At 35.4% G+C, this 25,424-nt stretch overlaps 2 protein-coding genes across 6 annotated transcripts in view; one reads left to right on the forward strand and one right to left on the reverse strand.

Moving 5' to 3' along the window:
* LOC107038960 (fatty-acid amide hydrolase 2) overlaps window positions 1-431 on the reverse strand; it is a 135,673-nt gene extending 135,242 nt beyond the window's left edge. For all 3 annotated transcript variants that reach the window (XM_015258339.1, XM_015258338.1, XM_015258336.1), the window contains exon 1: window positions 228-431. The gene's annotated coding sequence lies outside the window, so the exon portion shown is untranslated. The remainder of the gene's footprint in view (window positions 1-227) is intronic.
* Window positions 432-549: 118 nt separating this feature from the next.
* LOC107039013 (polypeptide N-acetylgalactosaminyltransferase 5) lies at window positions 550-25,356 on the forward strand. Of its 3 annotated transcripts, none has more exons than XM_015258434.1 (8): window positions 550-1,162; window positions 13,127-13,922; window positions 14,604-14,922; window positions 16,270-16,447; window positions 18,060-18,240; window positions 22,388-22,626; window positions 23,683-23,817; window positions 24,506-25,356. In XM_015258434.1, the coding sequence occupies exons 2-8, from the start codon at window positions 13,331-13,333 to the stop codon at window positions 24,653-24,655; spliced, it is 1,794 nt and encodes a 597-aa protein (XP_015113920.1). In that variant the 5' UTR covers window positions 550-1,162; window positions 13,127-13,330; the 3' UTR covers window positions 24,656-25,356. The 3 variants fall into 3 exon arrangements, with proteins under 3 accessions (XP_015113920.1, XP_015113922.1, XP_015113921.1); XM_015258436.1 differs by lacking the exon at window positions 18,060-18,240 and adding an exon at window positions 20,158-20,338; XM_015258435.1 differs by having other exon boundaries at window positions 550-878.
* The last annotated feature ends 68 nt before the right edge of the window (window positions 25,357-25,424 follow it).

Genomic DNA, 25,424 nt, shown 5'->3' on the forward strand with positions numbered 1-25,424 from the left:
CTTGAAGAAATAAAACGTGAACAGCTTGAACTTCGAGAAACTTTCAAAAACTTTCAAAAACTCCAGTAGAATAGTACAAAAACACAGGAATAGAGCATTAACAGGGCTTCAATGAAATAAATGACAAACAAACTACTGATATTCTCCCAAAAAGACAAGACAAATCCGAGGTTTTGTTGACGGAAGTTCAATTTGACAAAAGTTGAATTAGCCAAGAGTTCACTCACCTAGTCGACGCAACCAAGTCCACTACGAATTTTGTTGAACTCCCCCGTTATTTCACAAACACTGTATCACTTCGGAATCCTCAATTCCAGTTCTCCAATCGAGCCCCCACCGAAAACAACTGAATAAATATCCCTCACGCACTCAATCCCTCCGATAATTCAACAAACACCAAAAATCCAGAGCGAGTCAACAGAACCCAAGCGCTCAAACCCGACGTTTCCGCGTCCGCCGGGAGATGGCGTCGCCATTTTCGCATTCCTCTCGACATTCTCCCTCCCCCCGCCGCTCCCTTCAAAATGGCGGCCGGTACATTCTCGGAGCGTTCGGTTTTGGAGCGAGAGAGCCCGGAAAATCTCAAACTTCCCCCCGAACGATCCCCAAAAATGCCGTAAAATCCCTTTTAGAACCGAAAAATCGTAGTCATCGCGTTGTGGCGAGTGATTGCCCAGTGCTGCCACTCATCCTGAAACAGGTGTCCCCACCTAAAGCTCCTCATTGCCCCCCAGAATCGTTGTTTTCGATCAAAACTGCAGTTGTGGGGAGGATCCCAGCAGTGTCGAGTGTATCGTGTCAGCTCCTCACCCAGTACAAGTTACAGAAGGCCTTCGCAATGTACACCTGCGAGGAATTTCATCGCCACTAGGTCATAGGTGTGTATGCCGGTCCCTGCAGTTGGGTTAAATGAAAAATATTGTCGTTTAAAAAACGTCACTCGTGGGGTCAAACGTGGGAACAAGTGCTCGGGAGTGAAATTGGCTCTGGATTTTTTTATCAGTACGTTTAGATTATTTTGCATCATATCTCGTGCGTGAGACTGTGTCCTGCATCCTCTCGTTTATCTCTCGCTCGCTCAGTCGAGAGAACATTCCCCCCTTCACGTCCTGATTACAACGTCATGTGGATGGAACATTATTTCGTCGGGGTTTGAATAAGGGTGAGGTTAAATCATGTTTCTTATTTTTGCGGGAGCTTGTGAACGAATGGGGCGATTTTGAGTTGTTAAATTTCATTTTCAAGATTGGAAAAGTGGGCTTGGAATGGGAAAAAAATTGGGGGATTTCACTCTGCCAATATTGAGTTATTGGTGATTGAAATCGAGTCATTTTTATGGTGCTGTCTCTGGAGGGAGATGTGGGTTAAATAAACTCGCTTCAATCAATTGAGAATATCTGTAGATTAAATGATGCGATTTGGATAAATCAAATTTCATTTTGAAGATTGAGAAGATATCTTGAGAATGGAATAAAAGTTGGAAGGCTTCACTCTGCTAATCTTGAATTATTGATGATTGAAATCGAGTCATTTTTATGGTGCTGTCTCTGGAGGGAGATGTGGGTTAAATAAACTCACTTCAATCAATTGAGAATATCTGTAGATTAAATGATGCGATTTGGATAAATCAAATTTCATTTTGAAGATTGAGAAGATATCTTGAGAATGGAATAAAAGTTGGGAGGTTTCACTCTGCTAATCTTGAATTATTGATGATTGAAATCGAGTCATTTTTATGGTGCTGTCTCTGGAGGGAGATGTGGGTTAAATAAACTCACTTCAATCAATTGAGAATATCTGTAGATTAAATGATGCGATTTGGATAAATCAAATTTCATTTTGAAGATTGAGAAGATATCTTGAGAATGGAATAAAAGTTGGGAGGTTTCACTCTGCTAATCTTGAATTATTGATGATTGAAATCGAGTCATTTTTATGGTGCTGTCTCTGGAGGGAAATGTGGATAAAAATAACTCGCTTTAATCAATTGTGAATATCTGTAGATCAAATGATGTGATTCAAATGAATCGAATTTCGTTTTAAAACTCTAAAAAATATCTTGACAACGAAAAAAAATTGGAGGAATTGCACTCAGCCACTCCTGAGTTATTAATGATTGAAATGGAGTCATTCTGGAATTTCAGGAAATTATGGTCTAATTGAATTACTTTTAATCAATCGTATATATCTCTAGACCAAATAACGCGATTTGGATAAATCAAATTTCATTTTAAAACTCTAAAAAGTATCTTGAAAACAAAAAAAAGTTTGGGAAATTTCAGTCTGCGAATCTTGAGTTATTAATGATTAAAATCAAGTAATTCTAACATCAGGAAATTGTGGATTAAATGAATTATCTTTAATCAATCGTAAATATCTCTAGACCAAGTGACGCGATTTAAATAAATCAAATTACATTTTAAAGCTCTGAAAAAAGTCCTGCAACGGAAAAAAAAATGGTAAATTTCACTCAGCCATTCCCCAGCTATAAAAGATAACACAGGGTTCGTTTTCCCCCGCAATATTTTTTTATTCAACTTCAGCTATTCTTTCGCTCTTTTATCGCGCCGGTCGTGTGGCCGCCACTCGTGGGGCAGCGAGTTGGAACCGAACGGGCTATAACGATCGAATACGAGAGAATAGATACAACGAGTACATGTGGTTGTAACGTTTCGGGATAAATGTAAAAAACGCGAATACTAAAGTTTATTCGGGCGCGTTTTTTGGCTGTTGAGTCCTAGAAAACGGCGCCTTTTGCGGCCAAACTACTCCCGCATATTGCTTTTATTGGGTGCTTATCAATACCGAGGGTTTAACGCACTGGGTACCTTCGGCTGTTGTGCCATGCGGCGTGGAGGTAACGGTCCCATGATTCGAGCTACGTTCGTGTCAGAGATAGGTTTACACGTTTGACGTGTATGAGGTACGGTTGGAGTCGACGCACGATTTTAAAACAGAGTGAATGAATTAACGCGCCGATTTTTCGGGGACAGATGGAGATTTGCTGTTATGAATAATTTTGGGAATTACTGAAGTATTTTTGAGTCATTTTTTGGAGTTTGGGATGAGTCGAGATTTGGGGTTTTCATTTTGGGGGTTTATCTCGGAAGGGAGGGACTCTAGGAGGAAAATTGATAGGACCTTTTTTGTAGCTGAGAACATTTACGAAAATAAATGTCTTTTGATATTTTTTCGTAAAATTGCTGGGTAACGAAATATGATTTTTCTAAGGAATTAATGAATTATGGTGGCGAGTTGTGGGGGATCTAGACGTGGGAATTATTCATTATTTTGAATTTTATTATTATTATTATTTCATCATTTTATGATTCTATTATTTTCAATTTTCGAGTCATTTTTTACGTGATTTTTTGGAGTTTGAGACGAGTCGAGTTTTTTTGTTTTAATTTCGGGGGTTTATCTCAGAAGGAAGTGACTCTAGGAGAAAATTTGATAAGACCTTTTTTGTAGCTAAGAAAATTTACGAAGAAAAATGTCTCCTGACATTTTTTCGTAAAATTATTGGTCAACGAGATAATTCAGTATTTAACGAGGCGGAAGAAAGTAGGAGACTGCGGGCTGGGGATTTAGTTCGAATGATTTTTTAATGGAATTCATGAATTATATTGTAGAATTGTGGAACATCTGGAGATGGGAATTATTTATTATTTTGAATAATTTAGAGCTGATGGAAAAATGAAAATGCAGAGGTGAATAATTTAGTGTCGCTTTTTAGATTATTCTTTGGAATTTGGAAATTCTAATTTTTTAATTTTTAATTCATTTTATTCACTGTTTTTTGACAGATGATATCATTTTCACAGGGGGAAATCCTGATAATACAAATATATAACGAAAAAAAGAAAGCATTTGTATATCTTTAACATAAACAAACAATTCTCGTATTAACAATAATAATAAATTGATAATAAATTTTGAAAATTGATTTTATCAATTGTTTTTTTTTATTCAGCACAAAAACTAATGAATTTATCCAGCTTTTCATGCAAAAGAAGAAGAAGAAAAAATTCAATTTGTTAAATTGTAATTTTATCACCAAAGCGAGTGACTCTAGGAGAAAACGTCATAAAAGCTTTTTTGTAGCTGATAAAATTTGCAACAAAAAATATCTCCAACAATTTTTTCCTGAAACAGCTAATTAACGAGATAATTGAGTATTCCACGAGGCGTAAACACTGGATCCCCAGAATAGCTCCCGGCTTTCATCGAAACGAATAAAAAAACTCAAACAAATAATTTTATCCGATTCAAACCCATCACTTCCCCCAGTATAACAAAATCCCGAAACAAGTTTTTTCACATTGCCCCTAAATCCCTCGTAAACAAAGTGGTTCAATACCCATTCAAAAACAAATAAAAACAACTTGTTCTGTTCCAATATCTAAAATCCCCCGAGCGAATAAAATTTACGTCAATCAATTACAACTGATGGAAATTTTTTATTCATTACATTTTCTCCGATTTCCCCCCCCCCCCCCCGATAAAAAAAAACTACCGTAATGATATTGAATTTTAAAGTAAAAGTCTACACGTTTGCGCCGAGATTCGTGATTCCATTGAAGCCCCGTTGGTAGAACCCGTACTATATTGGATTGCAGAATTAATGCGACGATGCGTTAAGAGGGTATCTCTCGTTTATTTGCTGCGGTATATTCCCCCCTCTCGCCGCTGCACCTGGTCGAAACACCATGACACTAGATTGCGGCTAACCGAAATGCCAAATGACCAATTTAATCTCCCATTAACCCCTCCAGAATTTTGATGACGTGTCGATTCTCCGTTAATTGGGTAATGAATGGGCCACGTGATTTTTTCGCTAGTATTTTGAGTGATGATTAGTGCGGAGGGGGCAATTGGGTGAGACATATTGATGCCGTTGTTGAAAACACAATGAAAATGAAAATACAACGGAGAAAACTTGAAAAATTTATGCCCTAAAATTTCGGTAGAAAAATCAAGAATAGAGAGAAAATATTTGCAGAATTTCGGTGACGCTCGGTGGAATGCGGTTGTCCCCGTAGTTGACCCCTCGTCATTTGCTGACCAAGTTAAAGTCTTTTTCATTCGCGTTGAGCTCAGAATTCAAGTTAAGCTTTCATTTCTGAAAGAATCACGTACGAAAAAATTTAATAGAAAATTCTAGCGGTTTCTTTAGGGAATTATACTGTTTTTTTTTATATTTCTAGATTTGTTTTTTATAACAAGCCAATTCTAGATATACAGAATGCCAATTCTATTAACCATTCAACGGATAAAAAAAAATTCAATAGATATTTTTTCGTAGAAAAAAGCATTCAGATGTTGATTTTCTATATAACTCGTTTTATTGTGTTCATTTCTATAAGAAGTTTTGAATAAAAATTTTCCAAGCTTCTCCTTCGTGGATTTTATTACGATGAATGGATAATTTCAATTCCTTTATTTTTTTGCGTCAATTCTATTAAAAATCATATGAATTTTCATTTGCGTTTCTACTTCAGTAGGGAAGTGGTAAAACGGTATAAGTCAATTTTGACTGTTCGGCAGTTTTCAATGAATATCTCGGAATCTAAGGGAGGTAGAAAAATTTTTGTTATAACCTTTTTTGTAGAGCCAATTAAGAGCTACAACAAATGTAATTACGACAATTCCGCTATTTCTCTTAGATTCGGAAATATTCTTCAAAAACTCAACTGGGAAATAAGTCGACTTAAACCGTTTTACCACTTCGCTACTAATTTGTATAAAAAATGCATTTATAAAATCGATGAATAAATATTTATTGAAATAAATACATTCATCAGCCCTGAATACAAATATTATTGACACAAAAAAATGCCAAAGAGTTTTATTGCATTCAAAAACGTCATATCTCTTTCACAAAAAATTGTTTCTACCATTTTTGTCATTTCCCTCAGACTCAGAAATATCCATAAAAAAGTGGACAGCTCTGGAATTGACCTATTCTGTTTTACCTCTTCACTACTGATGCGAAGAGCCTTGGGAAAGTGAGGGAAATTCCCCAACGAAGATTGACATTATCCAACGGATCGTAAAACCATTCGACTGATCAATCATCCAGTCTCTTTTGACAATTTCCCCCTTCACGAGTCGGTACCTTTATTAACATCTTTCAATTTCCGCGACTTTTTCCCGATCGGGAGAAATAGTTTTTTTATCAAAGCACTGGACCATCAAATGCTCTGCTCTCCAATCATGGCTCATTGAGCGACACATGGGAATTATTTGTCGATTCGATGCTATTGATTGTCCGAGTGGGCGTTGATTGCATCACAATGTCGGAACTCATTCAATTGATTGTGAATTAATTTTTAAAAATCAAGAGATTTATGGGGTACTAATTGGTGTCTCTTGTCGACGCCCGGAGGATCGAGCGAATTTTCAAGAATGCAGTCATTTATTTTTAACGATCTGAATCTACATGATTGCGAGGGAATTTGACTTCGGGATTTTTTTTTTTCGGGGGAGATTGAGTTTCAGTGATCGCGTGACGCAATCGGTCATCCGACCTTTTGAGTGGTTTCCAAATACATTTGGAGGCGTTAAAGGTCATCGCAATTGATGGTATCGAAATCGAACACCGGAAAATGGGTACAATTGTCTCGCTGGAGTATTTAAAAAATAGAATTCAATTGATGAAGGGAGAAAAAATGAATGAGATTTGCCATTGCTTTGGTGAATTTTTTTGACGGAGTTTGTGGGGAATTTTGTCATTAATAATTTTCAATTAATTTAAAAATTAGCGTAAACTGTTGAAATTTTGTGGTAAGTGTTGGAAATTTGTATCAAGAAACGTTTCCACAGAAATTTCAAGAATTTTTGTAATTGGAACTGTAAATCTCAGTTTAATTATTCTGGATAAATTCATGAAAAATCAGGAAGATCTCTCCAGAAATTCTAGAATCCTCTGAATATTTAGAAAATTTCTCCAAAAATTCCTGGAATTCCCGGAATTTTGAAGAAATTTACAGAAAATTCAAGAGAATTTGATAATAAATAGTCATTTTCACTAGAAAATTCGTGACTTTTTCCCCGTAAATCGAATTTAAAGTATTGTTGAGGATTTTTTTGGTGAAATTTTCGGTGCACTTCTGATTTTTTATAAACGTTATGATCACTCTGAAATTTCAAGGAATTTCGGCTATAAAAATTCATGATTTCATGAAAAATCTATAAAAAATGTAAATTTCAATTCAATTATTCTCTGGAAATGAATAAAAATAAGGACGATCCATATAAATACATCTTCAATTCCTAATTAATTGAAAATTCAAGTAAATTTGGGAATTCTCGTCTTCCACCTGCTAAAAAATGATAAATTCCATTCAATTTTCATTGAAATTCGCAATTTTCCGACGTTTTCACCCTAAAATCGAATTCAATGCACTTGCGAAAATATTTGGTTGAAATTCCCGAGGCTTTTCCTCAAAATTCCCATCAGATAACAATTCTACTAAAATTTCAATTCAATTATTCCCTGCAAATGAGTAAAAATGACGAAAATTCACATAAATATTTCTTTAATTGTCAATTTATTGAAATTTCTACTTTCATTTCAAATTTGGTACTGAGTACTCATGTTTTGATGGAAAATTCGAGTAAATTCTGGTACTCTCGTCTTCCAGCTGCTAAAAAATAATAAATTCCATTCAATTTTCATTGAAAATCGCAATTTCCTCGTTTTCCCCCTCAACCTCGCCATGAAATTCCAATTGTTCCCAACAAAGTAGGTGTTAAATTAAAAATATTCATTGTTTCTGACTCCACTTTTCCAAACAATTATCCATTGCAGTATTAAACCTCCGCATTACGACTCGAAATGAATGACTGAGATGCAATTAATGGGGTTATCGTCGGACTTCCTGTCATTAAAAAAATATTTTTTTACCATTTCTTTTTGTTTCGAGTTAATGTGAATTTATACTACACGTATAGTTGCACACGCGTCGTTCACGCGGCTAACTCCCTCCCCGTTTGGTGGAATAACGGTTAACAATGGCACGCACGGTCAAGCCCGAATGCACTCACCGAGAGATTGAGTGCGATAGACGCGTGCTCAGATCCCGGAATGCCTCAGCAGGCACACATCGGGGTACATAAAATGTGGATATCGATGGGTTACATGAGGAATCAAGCATTTCGTGGGCTTTATCGGTTTCGTGATGATATTCATACGCATGTTGAGGCGAATAAAAAAAAATTACGGTATTGCTGCTGTTGGAATTTTTTAATGAAATTTTATTGCTGATGGAGCAGTCTCCAGGCTCCAATGGGATTCAGAATGGAGTTGTTGATGGAGTTCATGATTTATGATGGAGATAGGAGATGAGGAGACTCTTTTGAAGTCACGGATTTCAATGAAAACGTCAAGTTTTGTTTCTAGGGTGAAAATTCTAGTTTAGAGTTGATTTTAGAGTGGACTAATGCGAAATTTTTGTTGTTCTAATTTATATACAATTTTTCAAAAATAATAAAATCCAAAATTTTCGCAAAATTTAACAATTTATTAATTTACAAAAATTTTTGCATCAATAAATGTTAATTACAACAAACCAATTCTATTCCTATAAAGTTTATTTTGTGAGGAACGCATTAAAAGAAATAGAATACAAAAGGTAAAAAATTTACCGCCGAAGCGCACGATCCATTCATCTGCCCCCACATATGAATAATTGCCCACTCAATCTTTCAAGATTCCAAGGAAAAACTGTTATCAGCGAATCTCCTCAAAGCATGAGTGGCCTTAATGGTTTTCCCAGTCAATAATTCAGGCGAAACCACTCAGAATACAAAGGAAAATGACCCATAAAGTTGAACAGAATTGAGGAAAAATCAATAATTCATGTGAAAACACGAATAGTACTGTTCAAAAATAGATTATCGTCCTCATAATGAGATTGACGGCCTCGCAAATACAAGATTCGATGTAAATTGATCGAGAAATGTCCTATTATTGGAAATTGTTTAATCATCTCAGACGTTTCATTAAAAAATGATCTCATGCCAGTTAATGGTTTTGATGGAAAAAAATTCAATTTTGAACGAAAAGATCGATATAACGGTATAGTAGATCAATATATCGATAGAAAGCATTAATATATTGATATAATCGATCGATATATCGCTATAGTAGATAAATATATTGAGATAATAGATAAATATATTGATGTAATAGATCGATATATCGACATTTTGCATTAAAACCAATTGATCCACTAAAAATATTACCATTCCCACTTACCAGAGCAATTTATCGATGCGTCAGAGCGACGTATTGATGTATTATATCAATATATCATCAATATTTTGATATACTAGATTGATATATCGCCATAATAGATCAATATATCCATATAATAGATAAATATATTGATGTAATCGATCGATATATCGAAATGTTACATTTAAAAAAATTGAACCACTAAAAATATTTTCATTTCCACTCTCTCACCAAGAACCAATGACTAGACAACCCCCGTAGGACTGAAATTTTCTAGAAAAAGAGCTAAATACGCCAATTGGGAAACATATCTGAACGATACATCCGGTTGGAAATGCCGGCACAAGTTGTCTCTTCATGCCTCCATGATCCGACGTATTTACCGGAGCGTGAGTGCATAATATTAATTCAGGTGGCGCTCCTTTGTCACGGTGAACTCTCCACAAACGCGTGAACCGTAAACTCAAGTACCAATGACCGTGTCAATGATTTCCCCGTGTGTTTATTCTCTTTGTTTTGATTCAGTTGTGATGGAGGCTTCGTATGCGGAAGACGAACGGTACTTATCGGGTCGGGAGGGGGGGGGGGGGGGGGGCATGTGATTGTTTAACGAGTTTATTTTGATTGATTTTTCAATGAAATTATCGCTGACGTTCCCGGCGATACTGTGAGAAGAATTTTGTTGCGATTAGATAGCCGGTGATAGGGGCGATTGGTCTTATTTATACATTTATGGCACGCCGTGCAATAAGTCGAGTTTATCGCACGCTGCGCTTCGCGCAGCGTGCTTCAAACTCGGCTTCTGCACGATGTGGCATAAAATAGTATAGACCACTCGGGCATAAACTTCGTTTTCAACGAATGTGAAGTTTACAGGCCGAGCCGAAGGCTTTCAATTGAAGGCCCGAGTTGAAAACCCGAGTTTGTAGCATCGATGTCAGACAAGATATGAATGTTTTTTTGGGCTCAAATGAAAGAGCGGGTCGAGAAATGACGTGCTAGAGCCTCTAAACATGACAAATGTCTCTAAAGATGATATCTGTTTTCAATTGAAAAGCAGAGTTGTGACATCATTGTCTAGGAGGACAATGGGGTCTAGGAGTATGTATAGAACATTGGGGTCTAGGAGTCTCCCCTGGTTCAAAACCATCTTTAGAGGTCCTAGCACGCCATTTCTCGACCCGCTCTTTCGTTTGAGCCCAAAAAAACATTCATATCTTGTCTGACATCTTTGCTACAAACTCGGGATTTCAACTCGGGCTTTCAATTGAAGGCCATGATATACTGAGCCTCAATACTCGAAACCTGGACTAGGCCTAAATTGAACCTCGCCAATGGCCCCTTGAATCACCCTCATTTCAGGCTGGAGTGAACGCTGAAATCAAGCCTGTCCCAGGCCTGAGTCACTGAGCCTCGCCAAACCTAGACTCGTACATGCTGGTTTCCATCGTCAGCCTATATAATTCCTACTTGGGTGTAACTCACCAATGAATAACTCACCAAGAGGCTATTATTATAAATTTTTTGAGCCATGACTAATTTCATTCTGATGACAATGTCTTGAGTGATCGTTGAAAAATCGATTTTTGGAAAAATATCAATTTTTTGAATCTGTATGAATAATCAAATTTTAATTGGTGTCAATGAATAGAGCTTATTAAAGTAATCGCTTTGCCCGATTGCAAAGCTTCCATTCAAGAGCAAAAACATTGATTGTTTTCATTTTACAGAAATCTCTACAGAATAATCTGTCAATTTTCCTTATACTCATTTTGCCTCACCCCTTCACTATCCAATTGATTCCGATAACTCCATTCCATCGGAGAAAAATCATTGACAATTACTTTATCGACTCCACTCCGATCTGAATATAAATCGATAAGGTCATAAGCCCAGTCATTCGTCGTAATTACACCTCCACAGCAATAAAAAAATGTCAAAGGATTCAATTGATTGGAATTCACTCGATGCATTTCGCCTTGTGTACCTCTGCAGATAATACAACGCCTGAGTAATTTCAAGGCAATAATAGGAGCAAACTTTTACCTGACACTCCATTAAAAAAACACTCGCTAGTAAAAGAAGAATGAGTACGACTCGGGGAATTTAATTTGTTTGGACAGAAAGAGGAAATTTTCCTGTTTGTCCCATTTTTTTTGCCCCGCCAAGTGCTCGCAGATACAATTGAATTTCGCGTAATTCAATTTCCGATAATCGTTATGGAAACGGTTTGACGTAATTCGGAGAATAAATGAAAAAGTAATGCTATTAATGTTGAATATCATTCGGATAAAATTCTACGAATTCATGGAATGAATATTCAAGCGGTAGTTATTCATGACAGAACTCAATTAATTCAATAAATTCAGAGCTGATGGAGCTGTATTTTCAGGTGAATTGATGCACCATTTCTCTGTCGCTCATCACTGGAGTGGAAACAGAAATACTTTCAATTTGACGTATTCTATAATTCTATTTCTGCACCACTGGGGATTTCATATGATTGTGGGAATAGTGAGGAGTTTATTAGGTTATAATTCAGTGATGTTAATAGAATTATTTGATTTTAAAGGTATTCAAATGGAAATGTCAGAAATGGACAAATGAAGAGTCTGACATTTCACTTGGGTGATGAAAAAATAATGGACTGAAATTCATTCTGTCCCATGGAGATCAGAGAAGGAAAATTAAATTATTTCAATTATTGAACTTCTATATTATTCTTCACCACCTCTTACGCCCCCCAATACTCAACGAGACGTGAAGAATTGACTCGTTCTGTTCTGTTTCGTTCTGTTACTATTCCACTAGCCAACTAGTTGGAAATTCTTCATTTTTCACTTAAGCGAGGGTTTTTCTTAGTAAGTTAATACGGGGGGGCTTGGCCCCCTGCGTGTTTGGGGCGTCCATTATAATGTAGGCTCCCTGTAACTGATCATTTCGTAATTTCATAATCCGTCTGACCCACGTGAGACTCCCAGATGACTTATAGGATTTTCATGTGACCCTGTTAGGGGGCCTCGCCCCCTTGCACCCTCGGAAGGCGCGGGGCAAAGACCCTCTTCAATCCTACTTGATATAACTGATGATTTCCATGTGACCCATATGACTCACATGAGACTGAAATGACTCTCATAAGACTTTTACATAATTCTATGATGGGAATTGGCCCCCCTGATCTTACAAGGGGCGAAGCCCCCTGCCCAAAACTTCTCAATACATGAAGAATTGACTCGTTCAATTCTCTTCTATTCCATATCGACTCCATTGACCAATAACTTGGAAATTCTTCTTCATCTATCACTAAGATGAGAGTTGTTTCTTTCATAGATGAATATTGGGGGGCTTGGCCCTCTCGGCGCTTGGCTCGCTCATCATGAAGTAGTCTTCATATAACTGATAATCTCCATATAACCCACATAAGACTCTCAAATGCCTCTCATAAGACTTTCACATGACCATGCTACGGGAATCAGCCCCCCTAGCGTACAGGGGGGGCGAAGCCCCCTCCGCAAAGATTTTCAAGACATGAAAAATGAAAATTTTCTCTTCTGTTCTGTATTTACTCCATTGACCAACAAGTCAGAAATTCTTCATCTATCACTAAAACGACAGCTCCTACTTTCATAGATGAATATTGGGGGGCTAGGCCCCCTCCGCAGTTAACTCGTCCACCATGAGGTAGTCTTAATTTAACTGATGATTTCCACATAATCCAGAAGACTCCTAGATGACTCTCAGTACCTTACCCCCCTAGCCCCCCTAACTTACAGGGGGGCGAAGCCCCCCCCCCTCCCAAAACATCATTTTCTCCATATCTATTACCCAAAGAGTTTCTCGTCTTCAAACAACCTCCCACCAATGCAAAATCTTTTGACATTTCAGAAATTGGAAAAAAACCCTCGTAACGATGACAGGGGACAGTAGCACCCCCTGAGGTCACGTGCAATCCTACGAGAAAAGTTAGCAGGTCTCCGCGGAAGTCCCCCGAAGAAATCTCCAGCAAAATAAAACGAAAAAAAAAACGCAGACAATAGTATCAGGTGATGAGCCGAGTATTGCCCCCTGTGAAAAACCAAGAAAGTAAAAATGTTTCGCTCAAAGATCCGTATTCACACGTGCCAAGTGATACTGCTGACTTCTCTGGTATGGTTTCTGGTGGATGTCATAGTGATAATGCTGTACTCTGACTGTATACGCGGTACAGGATGGGGTTGTCCTGATAGCAAACAAATTACCGAGGAAATTGGTAATGCACCTCATTTGCAATCACCAAAGAATGAGATTGATACGTCAGGGGATGGAAAGAACAAGCCGTCGAAATTTAAACTGTGGCGGCCAGCTAAAGTCGTGAAGGAGAACAAGGGAAAGCCCGGGGAAATGGGCAATCCTGTGAGAATTGGACCGGAGGATGAGGCCAAGCAGCAAGAGCTGTTCAAGCTCAATCAATTTAACTTGATGGCGAGTGACATGATAGCGTTGAATCGCTCGTTGAAGGATGTCAGGTTCAAGGGCTGCAAGACCAAGCCATATCAGAAGACACTTCCAGATACTAGTATTGTCATTGTGTTTCATAATGAGGCGTGGAGTACACTGCTGAGGACAGTCTGGTCGGTCATCAATAGGTCGCCCAGTGCATTGCTCAAGGAGATCATCCTCGTTGATGATGCCAGCGAAAGAGGTAATTGTGGTTATTTGTTATTTAGACTATTGGCCAGGTGTCTGTGATTGAGACAGGCCTTTTGATTTTAAATAAATAATTCGAATAAATTGATAAATTTGAATGCAAAATATAAATTGAAGGCCCACACCTGGCGCGGCCTGGGTCAAGGGCTGCCAGGGCTCAAGAAAATCCCTTAGTTCACAGGTTTATTCGACAATATTAATAATTGGGCGCCAGTTAGTTTATCGTTAACACTGCAATTGCCCTGCGTCTTCGATTTCGGGGTTTTCAGGGACACGCGTGGCGCGGTAAGCCGGTAAATTGAGCTGCATCGACAGCAAGTCAGCGTCGGTGGACAACGTATAAGTCAGACTTATTGAGGAATTCAATTTTCAATGAAATTAAGTTTTGAAATAATTCTAACCACGACATGTCAATGAATATCTCGGAATCTACGGGAGATAGCCCAATTTTTATCATAACCTTTTTTGTAGCCCTCAACTCGCTCTACAAAAAAGGTCGTTACGAAAATTTCGTTATCTCTCTCAGATTCCGAGATATTCGTAAAAAACTCAGCTAAGCGCCAAATCGGCTTGAACCATTTTACCGTTTCGCCACGGAATTTCCACGAAGTTTATAATTATTCGGATAATGAAGGCCAATAATTCAAACAGCTGAAGGCCAATAATTTGTCTGTAGATCACCTCAAACAAGATCTTGAGGACTATGTAAAAACATTACCAGTCCCGACGTACGTCTACCGCCAGGAGAAACGATCGGGACTGATAAGAGCCAGACTCTTGGGTGCTGAAAAAGTTACGGGTCAAGTGATAACATTCCTCGATGCTCATTGCGAATGCACAGAGGGCTGGCTCGAGCCATTGCTCAGTAGAATAGCGTACAACAGAAAAACAGTGGTCTGTCCCATAATCGATGTGATCAGTGACGAGACATTTGAGTACATAACAGCGAGCGATATGACCTGGGGTGGATTCAACTGGAAACTCAATTTCAGATGGTAATTTTCACGGATTCATTTCAGTAGCGAAGTGATAAAAGGAGATAAGTCAACGGTTTCTATTTTTTTATTAAGCTTCCCAACCCCTTTCGGACTCATTCATCTACCAATAATTTTATTACAATTTATCATTACATTACATAGTAGTAAAATATATAAATGGTAATTGTCTCGTAATGTTAGTTAGTTAGTTAGTGTCTTTGTTAAACATTTTACATCTGAATTGAACAATTTTTGAAGAATTTTGAAATGGCTTTAAGGCCCGGGTGTACTATCCGGGTGTTTTTTTTCGTCTTTCGTCATCTGAAGCTGTCAATTAACTCCTGCATCATGAAGAAGTTTTGAAAAATTATGAATGAATAATGAAAAAAAGTAGAAAAAATTCTCAATTTTTTCAAAGAGCATTTTTAATTTATATTCAGAACAAGTTGAATAACAAGAAATTGAAAAATGTATCTGATTTACGGTGACAAATGGCGGCCTGTCACCCAATATCATGCAGGGGGACGACTGATCTCGTAAATCTTTTCCCACTCTGCACAGAGACATTTATTACGGAAAAGGCTCTTTGAAAAAAGTTGTAATATTTTGGAGAATTTTTTAATCACACTTTTATCACATAAAAATGGCAGATGACTACATACCACTTTTTTGAAAATTGAGATACCTAACTGTCACTTCCCATGAGGAGTTAGTGTTTTGTTATCCACCATGGAAAATGACAGCTAATAGATAATTAGCCACAGCAAATCAGATATTTGTAATTTCCACTTTTTTCAACTCATTCTGAATCTCAACTAAAAACGCTCTTTGAAAAAGTTCAGAATTTTTTCTATTTTTTTTATCATTCTATCATAATTTTTGGGAATTTCTGCATGATGTACCACTCAATTGACAATTTTGGATTACGAAAGATTTAAAAAATCCAGATAACATTCGGAAGATAGTACACCGGGGCCTTAATGTCTTTTCTTCTGAGGGACTTTAGGATATCTTGAATATTCAGTGGTCTGGGGTTGCTCTTGTTGATCTCTTTGAGTGTTTTTCTTTCTTCGACATAAGTCAATTTTGACTATTGACCAGTTTTCAATCAATATCTCGGAATCTAAGGGAGATAGCGCAATTTTTGTTATGACCTTTTTTGTGAAGCAGATTGAGCGCTACAATAAATGTCATTACGAAAATTTCGCCATCTCCCTTAGATTTGGAATTATTCCTCAAAAACTCAACTGGGAGATGCGTCGACTTATCTCCGTTTACCATTTCACTATTGATTTGCACTTCTCCGATCTTTCGGGGGGAGTTCCTTTGAATTGAGGTACTGACGGTGATAATTGTGCCAATTAGGTATCGAGTGGCGCAGAGGGAAATGGACAGGCGTAATGGGGACAGGACAGCTCCATTAAGGACACCCACAATGGCCGGTGGATTGTTCTCCATTGATAAAGACTACTTTTACGAACTTGGGGCTTATGACGAGGGAATGGACATCTGGGGGGGTGAAAACCTCGAAATGAGCTTCAGGGTGAGTTATTGTGGTTATTCTCTTGGGTCATGGGTTGATGGGGGGGATGCCAGGACGTTAGGCTGGACCTACTTCTCCTGCGAATGTCTGGGGAAGAGGAACTGAAGAGTTTAAAAATATATGATAATATTTTTGAACATATATTTGAATTTTTTAATGATTAAATTTAAACATTCACGTAAAATTTCAAATTATTTTGTCACTATTACTATTTTTAATATGAAGAACTTTGCTGTGAAAAATTTTTGATGATTTTAGGGCTGAAAATCAATTTTTTATGAATTATTTGTGGAAACAACTAAAAAATTAGAATCTTTTTATAATTTTATGAGTCAAAAGAGTTTTATATATCTTTCTGATGTTCAGAATCTTTCATGGGGTTTCATATTAATATTCCCGTGAGTCATACATTAATTAGAAGGATTGAAAGTCATTAGTCTGGACCAATTCCTCTTGCGAATATCCGGGGAACTGAAGAACGTAAATGTTAAACGGAAATGTTTGATTTTTTTAATTGTTATATTTAAACATTCACGTGAAATTTCAAATTATGTTGTCACTATAACTATTTTTAATATAAAGAACTTTGCTGTGAAAAATGTTTGATGATTTTAGGGCTGAAAATCAATTTTTTATGAATTATTCGTGGAAAAAACTAAAAAATTAGAATCTTTTTATAATTTTATGAGTCAAAAGAGTTTTATATATCTTTCTGATGTTCAGAATCTTTCATGGGGTTTCATATTAATATTCCCGTGAGTCATACATTAATTAGAAGGATTGAAAGTCATTAGTCTGGACCAATTCCTCTTGCGAATGTCTGGGGGACTTAAAAATTCAAAAATTTCAATTAAAAGATCTTGAGATTTTTAACAAATACTAGTTTTTTAAATTTATTATTATCAACAAATACTAGTTAGTGACAAATTAGTTCATTTCTGGAATATTCAATGCAATTGCAGTTTTCAGATTCCTGAAAGAAGGAAAATTCTTTTAAAAAATTAAAAATTCAAACAGCTATTGCTCTTCCTTAAATTGCATTCTAATTTTGTTTACTTATTTGCTATTTGAAGCATTCAAACCGTGTGGTTTATTCTGCTAAAAATATAAAAAAATACAAATGTGTTTACAAAATTATTCTTCAAGCTCTTGTATCAGTTCACATCACTTTCTTAAATTTTTAATCTAAAGGAGTTCAAGCAGAAATCAACATGCTTAAGAACCTTTCTATCCAAATTCTCGTACAGATTGAATGCAAATTCAGAACCCCTTTTAACGATTCAAAATGAAGAATCAAAATGAAAAACAATAAAACCATTTTGAACGACGAAATTCTTTGAAATTTCAGTAAAACTCCCACTCGATAAAAATTCTCAGCATTACACTTCTCCAGACATTCTCAAAATCATCTCTTCCCTTATCACCTTCCACCACTTCTCCAAAGTCGACACCCCCACCCGGCCAAATAAAACTGTGATTTCAACTGCCTTAATTCCCAGGCGCACTAACGAATCATTACAGCTCTAATTTCCTTAAAACCGTGTGAATAATTCAAGGAGTTTGCAACTTGAATTTGCGGAACTTTTCTGTGAAACTTGGAGTTGAATTCTAGGTGTGGCAGTGCGGTGGAATATTAGAAATAGCCCCATGCTCCCATGTGGGCCATGTATTCCGTGACAAATCACCGTACACGTTCCCTGGTGGTGTCAGCAAGATTGTACTTCACAATGCTGCTAGAGTAGCCGAGGTCTGGATGGATGAGTGGAGAGACTTTTACTATGCCATGAACCCAGGTTAGACACGATTCAATTCCTCAAATTATGTTATTTAACAAAAATTTAATATAATTCAGTAGCGAAGTGGTAAAACGGTTGAAGTCGACTTATCTCCCAGTTGAGTTTTTGAGGAATATTTTCGAATCTACGGGAGATAGCGCAATTTTCGTCATTACATTTTTTGTAGCACTCAATCGGCTCTACAAAAAAGGTTATAACAAAAATTTTGCCATCTGCCTTAGATTCCGAGATATTCGTTGAAAATTGGGCAGTAGTCAAAATTGATTTCTACCGTTTTACCAATTCGCTACTGAATTGCTATTTCCTTGGCTCATCCGCGCTCTATGTGATATTTTTCGTTAAAAATATTTTATTTATACTCTTCTGGAATTACTAATGCTCTTAACAATGTGGCTTTTGATGAACGTTGACAGAAACATGAAGATTGTCTCGTTGCACGAATTAAGTAAGTTTATTTTGTAACCGAAGTTCCGTCGATTTTTATTAAATCTCAGAATCAAACGGGTATCTGATATTTTTGTTGCTCATACGAATTTTTTTAGAGAAGAAATTTTAGAATGGTTATGAGTTCGTTCTAGGTATTGCTACGGAATTTATGCTATAGATATCGGTTATTAACGTCGGATTTACACTTGTGATGTCTTAATGTCCCACTCATCCATCCAACCGACTAACATGAAAACACATGTGTTTGACCAACTGCTGTTTTTTTTAAAATGGATTATTTAGGTCTTCGAGGAACCTGAGGCACGGCGACAGCGATAATGTCTTCGATTTTATAATGCTATGATTTTTGAGACGTTAATTGTAATGCTGGCATGTACGAATTAATTTGATGGAACGACCGAGGGTTTGGGGGGAAATTCTACGGGGATTCCATTCGAAAATTCAGTTCAGATTTTTAGAACTTTTTTTTATGGTGAAGTGGAAAGTTTTTAGGGGAGAAAGCAATCGGGATTTGAACTTTCTGCTTACGGTGACGTCTGAAATTATTTTTTTTCCCCAAAAATCGTGGATTTTTTTTATGGTTTTACATATGTTTTATAGAAATGTATAAATCACATGGTTTTTATGGTTTTCCGGGTGTACTATCTTTCGAATGTTATCTGGATTTTTTTCATCTTTCGTAATCCAAAATTGTCAATTGAGTGGTACATCATGTAGAAATTCCCAAAAATTATGATGGAATGATAAAAAAAATAGAAAAATTTCTGAACTTTTTCAAAGAGCGTTTTTAATTGAGATTCAGTATGAGTTGGAAAAAGTGGAAATTACAAATATCTGATTCGCTGTGGCAAATTATCTATTAGCTGTCATTTTCCATGGTGGATAACAAAACTCTAACTCCTCATGGGAAGTGACAGCTAGGTATCTCAATTTTCAAAACAGTGGTATGTAGTCATCTGCCATTTTTATGTGATAAAAGTGTGATTAAAAAATTCTCCAAAATATTACAACTTTTTTGAAAGAGCCTTTTCCGTAATAAATGTCTCTGTGCAGAGTGGGAAAAGATTTACGAGATCAGTCTTCCCCCTGCATGATATTGGGTGACAGTCCGCCATTTGTCACCGTAAATCAGATACATTTTTCAATTTCTAGTTATTCAACTGGTTCTGAATATAAATTAAAAATGCTCTTTGAAAAAATTGAGAATTTTTTCTGCTTTTTTTTGATTATTCATTCATAATTTTTCAAAACTTCTGCAAGATGCAGGACTTAATTGACTATTTCAGATGACGAAAGATGAAAAAAAACATCGAGATATCGTTCGAAAGATAGCACACCCGGGCCTTAATTTAAGAAAAGCTCCTGGAATTTTCCAATAAAATAAAGTCCATCAAGTTTTCATCGTACGTCCAATCCCCCCAACCTTAACAATAATTTCTAACACACTAACCGAATTGAGTTGGTCAGATATGGATGTGTGGTGGGACATTGGAAATAGCGACGTGCTCACACGTTGGACACGTCTTTCGTAAATCAACGCCGTACACATTTCCTGGTGGTACGAGTAAGATTGTCAATCACAACAATGCCCGTCTTGCTGAGGTGTGGTTGGACCAGTGGAAGTACTTCTATTACAACATTAATCCAGGTAGCAACTAACAGAAGGAAAGAGAAAGAACAAACAAACAGAGTTAACTGAAGTTCATGGGGAGATTTATCCGCACAAAACATGCACACAAAAATTAGGAGGGGGGGAAGAACATGGGAATAATACAGTGATTCATTGCCTTTTTGCCTGTCTAGCATGTTCTTTCACATATCATTAAAACTGTGTTGGCATGCTCCCACGATACTATTTATCTACTGTCTTCCGTCACCGCTAGGAGGTAACATCGATATGACAGTCTATCAGATACCCGTTGCATTATTTTCATTTGAGTGGAATCAAAGAATTTGTGGGGAATTGTATTTTTTGACTGTTGGGTTTGAGGATATTCAAGTACTTTGGAAATTTTTTTCTCCAGTAAAATGTTCTCCTATTTTTGTAGTCAGAACTTTTGTTTGAGCCCCATTTGACCCTGTTTCCGGACATCTTGCGATGATTTTGTTAATGATTCTCACCTCCATGATATTTTTTAATGTTCTCATCTCCATTATATTAATCAATATGTGAAAGGTCAGGAGACATTGGAGAAATAATTACGGCGCTCATTAAATTGTCATAGCGCGACGATTCGCTAAATTATTTTAGCTTCGTCAGGCTGATTTTATTATTTAAACTTTGCAGGTCTGAATTTAAATCTCGATATTGAAATGTCGAAAAACATTTTAAGAATCGGAAAAAAAAATTAGAAAGTTTACTTTTGAAGAAAGAAATAATTAAATTGATAAAATGATTGAAAAATGGGAATTTTTAAAAATGACAAACATTTTCTATGAATAATTTATAAACAATCAATTTTCTTATTTTTATTTACGTATTTGGAGAACATTGAAATTTCAGGGAGAGAATTTTGATGTTTTTGAACAGCTAAGATGAATATTCAGTACTAAATTCAATACTAAATCGTTAGAAAACATTTTAAAAATCTGAAAAAAATCAGAAAGTTTACTTTTGAAGAAAGATAGATGAAATTAATTAAAAATTGCAATTTTTGAAAATTACGGGCATTTTCTATAAATAATTTATAAATAATGAATTTTCTCAAATTTATTCATATTTAGAATTTTGCCAGAAATCAATTTAATGCCTAAAAAAATAAGGTTTCAAAATAATAATTCTGTGCAGAATTTAATTTCAATGACGCTGAATATTCTCGATTTTTTCAAATTTTACTCGAGCAATGAAATTGACTAATTTGATGATAAAATAGTTGAATTGTACCCAACTGTAAAAAATACTTGCATATCCTTAATGGAAATTCATGCTACGTGGCATTGCAATAATTTATTTCTTTATTTATCTATTTTACATAAGTAAAATAGATAAATAAAAATAAATAAATGCATAAGCATTCATTTGTTTATTCAGTTATCTAGTCATTTATTCAACTCTTTTGTGAATATTTCATACAGAAAAAACAATAGATTTTTATTTTTATTTTAAAATTCATCTGCTTACTTTTTCCAAATTAAATTTTTTTATATGAATTTCTATAGAGAAACCAAAACCCATTGATTTTTTATATCGATAAAATATCTTCTGCTAAACAATTTCTATTAAAAAAACATTTCAATGAAAAAAGTTGAAAACTAATGGAATTTTCAATTTTTTTTCTTTACTTTTTATTATTATTATTGTTTGTAATTTAATTCATGGGGTTTTGTTCTTAAGAGTACAAATGAATTTAAAAATGATTAGACGTCTGAATGATAAAGCCTCGTATCACCTTTTCCAATAAAAAACATTTTTTAAAATAATTAAAAGTGAAAAATACCTTTTATTCCACTCGATTAATTTCCGTTGGCATTCTCCTTGAAATTTATTTTTTGTATTTATTTATAGGTGTTGTTTTACGTTTATGGCTGGATATTGGATGTCACGACACACCACATGGACCTTAGCACATGATATCACATATTTTTTATTCTCATTGCCTTCATTATTTTGCACACGAGCACTGTTGCATCAAATAACGGATTTCACGACGTCGATGTTATTTTTTTTCATCATAACTTGAGTGGAATTATTTTGCAGGTGCGAGGAGTGTGCCAGTGGGCAACGTATCGGAGAGAGTGCAACTGCGAGAGAGATTGAACTGTAAAAGCTTCAGATGGTATCTGGAGAACATTTATCCCGAGTCACCCATGCCCTTGGATTATTATTACCTGGGGGATGTTAAAAATGTGGAGATGAGGAATTGCCTGGATACTATGGGGAGGAGAACTGGGGAGACTGTTGGGTTGAGCTACTGTCATGGGCTCGGTGGTAATCAGGTGAGCATTGATTTTTTATTTTGGTATCGTATGCAAGATTAGTAATCGATAGAGTTTAAGTTTTGAATTTTTTGGGTTGTAGTATATGCGGAAAAATGGTTCATTTGAATTAAATAAACTTTACTTAAATCAAATGAACTAAGTAAATTTAAGCAAAAATAAATTTACATTAATTAAATTGAAAACATGAATTTAATTAATTGAATTAACTAAATAAACTAAATAAATTTGAATTAAATAAACTTTATTTAAATCAAATAAAGTTTATTTCATTCAAATAACCCATTTTTCTGAATGTAAGATGAATAATAAAGTGAAATAGTTTAAAAAATATTGTTTTATTAACAAATTGTGACGTTTTGCTAAAAATCTTAGCTTCGTCAGGCCCTGAATACCAAACATACACAAAAATACTGCCTTTACATTCATTAATATAAATAAAAAATGAATAAATAATCAGAATGAGTAGCCTGCACTCAATTTCCACTTGGCAAAAATACGCAATACAACAGTCATAAAACAGTCGAAAATTTTGAATGATTTGTTTAGTAGTCAATTGACAATTTAGATGATCCATTACTTTACTAATTTTTATTCTTTAGTAAAGATTAGTAAACTTCGATTATTTCAAGGAAAAATTGTCTTCCTCTTTCCCATGAATTTTCTATTGAAATCAAACAAATGATTGATTCAGTTTTTTAAAAATTATTATTAAAAAAAACTATTATTATAAGTCTTTATTCGTTTTGAAAGAACATTAATTTATTTTAAAAAACTGTTCCGTGTCTTGATGAGATGAAATATATTTTCCATGATTTATTGATAAGAAGAATTTATTCATAAGAAAAAAAGTAAGTAATTAACAAATTCAATTTAATCCTTAAATATTCCTAAGGGTCAAATTCTGAAGGGTCTATGAATTCCACGGCCTTTCATGACGTCCAAAATATTCATTCCCTCTAATAAAACCCCTGAGAATATTCAACAACAATCAAATAATGTACTATCAACACGCAACGCTCCTTCAGCCTCCTTCATCAAATTTTTTATTTTCAGGTGTTTGCATACACGAAGAGGCAGCAGATAATGTCCGACGACATGTGCCTCGACGCAGCCAGTCCTCAGGGTCCAGTTAAAATAGTCCGGTGTCACGGAATGGGGGGAAATCAGGCATGGGTCTATAACGAAGAAGTGAGTTTAACGGAATTTTCAATATTTTATGAATCTCTTTTATTACGACCGGGTTAGTTTGCTCGAAAAATGGAAATTTCTTGGCACAACCTCAGGAGAATTACAATTCGTTCTATCGTAACGAAAAAGTTCATTTTGTTGATGACAATTTTTCATTTATCAATTTGAAAAAATTCCCATAATATTTTTTTTATTTGAAATATATTCATATAAAATTGAGAAGTAATTTTTTACAAATTTTCATGCTTTTTTCAGGTATTGGCAAACGTTTTTTAAATGAAATTACACGGAATTGCGTTATTAAAAGTTCATAATTTGATGGAAAAATCAATGGAAATTAATAAAAATCAGGAAAATTCCGTAAACATTGTCTTGAACTTTCGCTAAATTGAAAATTTAATTAATTTGATACCCAGTATTCATATTTTAATTCAAAATTCAAGTAAATTAGGTAATTTTTGTCTTCTCGCTGCTAAAAAATTCGGAATTGCAATTTTGTGGATGAATTCAAGATGTAAAAACGTTTCGCCTTAATTTTTCCAGAATTCCCTTTGCATTTAATCCTCAATATCATTATTATTCATAACGATTACTGTCATTTTATCATCATTTATTATTATTATTAATATATCATTTATTATATCCTCAAATTAAATTCAATTAAATTGAATTAAATCAATATTTTCAGACAAAAATGATCAGACACACCAACACTGGTCACTGTCTATCGATACCACCCCCAGGCGACGCAGCCCAGCCAGTTTTATCCCCCTGTGATGTCCGCAATCCCGGACAAAAGTGGATAATGAAGAGTAAATTCAAGTGGCAAGCAAGCTAATACACACCGAAATACGAATTAACCAGCAGGCAATACTTGTTAATGTATTTATCAAATTCTAATTTCAAAAATGACTCTCAGAGAGTTCTGGACGAGTGGTTGTGAATCAGCATGAATTATCGAATAGATGAATATCAATAAAAGATCATCAGTTGACGAACAAATGAATGAGAATGCGAATGAAATAAAATGAAAGATTAACAAAAACTGGAGTGAAACAGTTTGAATGTTAATTTTTTAATCTGAAATCGTCTGAGATTTTTATTATTAAGGAGAAAGAGTATCTAGACAGAGCAGTATGGAGCATTTACTGCCATTTTTTATGGTATGCCTTGATAGTAATTGCACCTGGGAGATTAACAAAATCTAATGAACGCTTTTGTGAGTCCTGAGAAGTGAAAATCGATATGCAAGGCATAAGTTGAGTGATTGGAGCAATCATGCGAGAGTTCAAGCATATCAGACCACTGTTGAATAAATAATTGTTGATATAGAGAATAATTTACTTCGAGAAAAATTTTTTTCTCTCAATTTTCATTACTTCTTTTTTTATCGCATACACTGTTGGAAATTTCTTTGGAATTTCAGGAATTGCTGAAAAATTTTAGGGGAAAACCTGGGGTATTCAAAAGGAAATTTTATTATTGGTTTTTATTTTATAGGAAAATCAATAGAGTTTTATCTTTTTTAGGAATTTTTCCTGTTGAGACATTTTCTATAAGAATTCCTCGACATGAAGTTTTAGGTTTTTCCACTCAATTTTTTTCTC

Source organism: Diachasma alloeum, unplaced genomic scaffold, assembly GCF_001412515.2.
Source record: "Diachasma alloeum isolate Michigan unplaced genomic scaffold, Dall2.0 Dall_scaffold_00289, whole genome shotgun sequence".
NCBI lineage: Eukaryota > Metazoa > Arthropoda > Insecta > Hymenoptera > Braconidae > Diachasma > Diachasma alloeum.